Source organism: Penaeus chinensis, chromosome 24 (assembly GCF_019202785.1).
Source record: "Penaeus chinensis breed Huanghai No. 1 chromosome 24, ASM1920278v2, whole genome shotgun sequence".
Classification (NCBI taxonomy): Eukaryota; Metazoa; Arthropoda; class Malacostraca; order Decapoda; family Penaeidae; genus Penaeus; species Penaeus chinensis.
In genome coordinates, this window is record NC_061842.1 from 33,594,763 (window position 1) to 33,597,262 (window position 2,500).

Sequence of the window (2,500 nt, forward strand, 5' to 3'; positions counted from 1 at the left end):
TTTTGTGTGTGTGTATCCGTGATTTACAATGCTTGCTTAGGGATTATAGTCACAAACAAGATAAACATCATACGACTTTATTGTTTTATCAATATAAATACAAATAAATTATTAATTCTAATTTGTACGCAGTGTAAATTATCAAACAACAATCTTGTACACAAAGTGGATCTCATACTCATAACAACTTCACACAAACATTCACTACATGCAAATTTACGCGGACAGTGGCATATATCTGCGACCCCCTCCCCCATTAAAAACACACACCCGCTACCGAAGTAACCGGATTTTTCCTTAATAAGGGGTCGCTGTGAATCTCCTAAAGTGGATTTGAACTCTAAAGGACACGTATTCCTGTAATCTCTGGGATTTATGTAAAGTCTCGCCCTCCCATTTTGAAATCTAACAACACCCTACATCTTCGCCACCGAATGCAAATCGACATACAAAAATACAACTGAATAAATAGAGAGATAAGCTGTAATATATATTATTTACACATTTCTGACTCAACGAGGGAACTCATACAAACATCATATCAAAAACAGAACATAAACACCATCTTCTGCCTTCCAGCTCCCAGCATCTTCCAAAGACAAATATCACTTGCATTTTTCTTTGCGAATTTTTCTAAGAATCCATGAGGTGTATTCTACAACGTTGGTGTTGACGCCCGGATATCCAGGCACTGCACACCGTTCTCCAAACGAGACAATGCCAAGCTGAAAGAGTGATTGTTACAAAATAAGTATAAAAAACAACAGAAGCGGTTTCCATACTATGAAGCAAGTTCTTTCTTCGAAGTACCGTCTCAAAATCTGTGAACATCAACTCATAATAAACATATTGATACCCAAGACGCTTTAAAATGCCTCTGAAAACAGAGAAACTAATTTCAGACTAGCAGATAGAGGAACAAATTCATAAAAACCGTAATAAGGACACAAAGTGAGCAGCCACTAACCTGGTACCAGCGTGTCCCCAGCTGCATTACAATCGGCCCCCCAGAATCCCCGAGGCAGGAGTCCACGCCCGGAGCAGCTGTGCACATCTAGGAAGAAAATGCTGTTCGTCAGGTCTTGATCTTAAAATCTAATCCTATCGTTTGTGCAATCATTCAGATGGCTTTGAATTGTTCGCATTTCCTGTATACGAGAGGGTAGAAACGTACGTGTTTTTTCGTGATGACGTAATTGCTTTCGAGTGTCGTGTAGTTTTTCTTGCATTCATTCAGATTGGTGACCTTCAGCGTCCCTTTCTGCAACGTTCGTGGGTCCTTGCCAGCTAGAAAGCAAAACATAGTAATTTCGTCACTATAATTATAAAATCCCCAGTGTCAAGCAGGGATTTATACGAGAGGAGTCCAGCCTAGTCACGAGAGTACTCACTAAAGCTCAAGCTCCCCCAGCCAAGGACAATGGTGTTGAGGTTCTCGTAGTCGCCTTCGGGTGGCAGGCAAATGGGGGCGACGCCGCGACCCATGACCAGATCTTTTCGAAGCATCAGGAGAGCAATATCCCCCCTCTGTGGGTAGAATATTTTTGCTGAGAAAAATATGGGGATGAAAAAGTATTCATATATGTGTGGGGGGGGAAAAGCTTATTTACATATACATATAAATGTGCATATACATATATAATATATATATATATATATATATATATAATATACATATATATATATATAAGAGCGTATTTACATATACATATACATATACATATATATAATCTCTATATATATATTTATATATGTGTATTTATATATATAATAGATAGATAGATAGATAGAGAGATAGATGGAAAGAAAGAGAGAGAGAGAAATAAAGATGAAGTAGTATATATGTATGTGGACCGCCATACCTGCGTCGCCGAGCTATAATTCGGATGCAGGATGATCTTCTGAACCCTGATGGACTGCGTGACTGTTTCATTTTTGTTCTTCAAGTCGTATTCGTTAGCCTTAACCACCACCTTGTCGCCTTTCTCAATCTTCCTGAAAGAGCAACGCTATTTCACCCTTCCATATACAATAATTCATATATCCAGCAAGACTTCCGACTCTCTTCCATATTCGGACAGGTATTTCAACTCAGCAAAGCCTCTGGTAACTACAAAACCTGTTCGGACGCCCCCACGGGATTCCCGGGGGGCGTTGCGACCACTTCCACCCGGAGACTTACACATCGAACACGCAGTGGGCGGCCGTCAGAACGAACCGCGGGCTGACGATCGTCCCGCCACAGTAGAGCAGTGAGCCTTTGATGAGCAAGTGCAGGTACACCATCCACGGCCACTCGCCCTTGACAGCGTCGGTGCCCCCCTGGACCTTCAAGGATAAGGTTGAAGGAAGAGCTGAGGCGTTCTTGGTGTCCTTCTCAAAGGAGGGGTCGGTGGTGACTTCCGTGTAAGCTTCTGTGAACGATTCGGTGGTCTCTTCCGTTGTTTCTTCCGTAGTTTCTTCTGTGATCTTCTGGATGTAGTCGACGGCAGTTCGTGCA

The 2,500-nt window shown here is 41.8% G+C and overlaps 1 protein-coding gene across 2 annotated transcripts in view; it reads right to left on the reverse strand.

Annotated features, from left to right (window-relative positions):
• Positions 1–63: 63 nt before the first annotated feature.
• The window catches only part of LOC125038135 (transmembrane protease serine 11D-like), a 26,706-nt gene continuing 24,269 nt past the window's right edge, over positions 64–2,500 (reverse strand). For both annotated transcript variants that reach the window (XM_047631449.1, XM_047631450.1), the window contains 6 exons: positions 2,183–2,500; positions 1,863–1,995; positions 1,392–1,527; positions 1,175–1,287; positions 968–1,054; positions 64–725 (listed from right to left, as the gene is read on the reverse strand). The exon at positions 2,183–2,500 is cut by the window's right edge and continues 52 nt beyond it. In XM_047631449.1, the coding sequence (XP_047487405.1) occupies positions 606–725; positions 968–1,054; positions 1,175–1,287; positions 1,392–1,527; positions 1,863–1,995; positions 2,183–2,500 (907 nt within the window). In that variant the 3' untranslated portion in view covers positions 64–605. The remainder of the gene's footprint in view (positions 726–967; positions 1,055–1,174; positions 1,288–1,391; positions 1,528–1,862; positions 1,996–2,182) is intronic.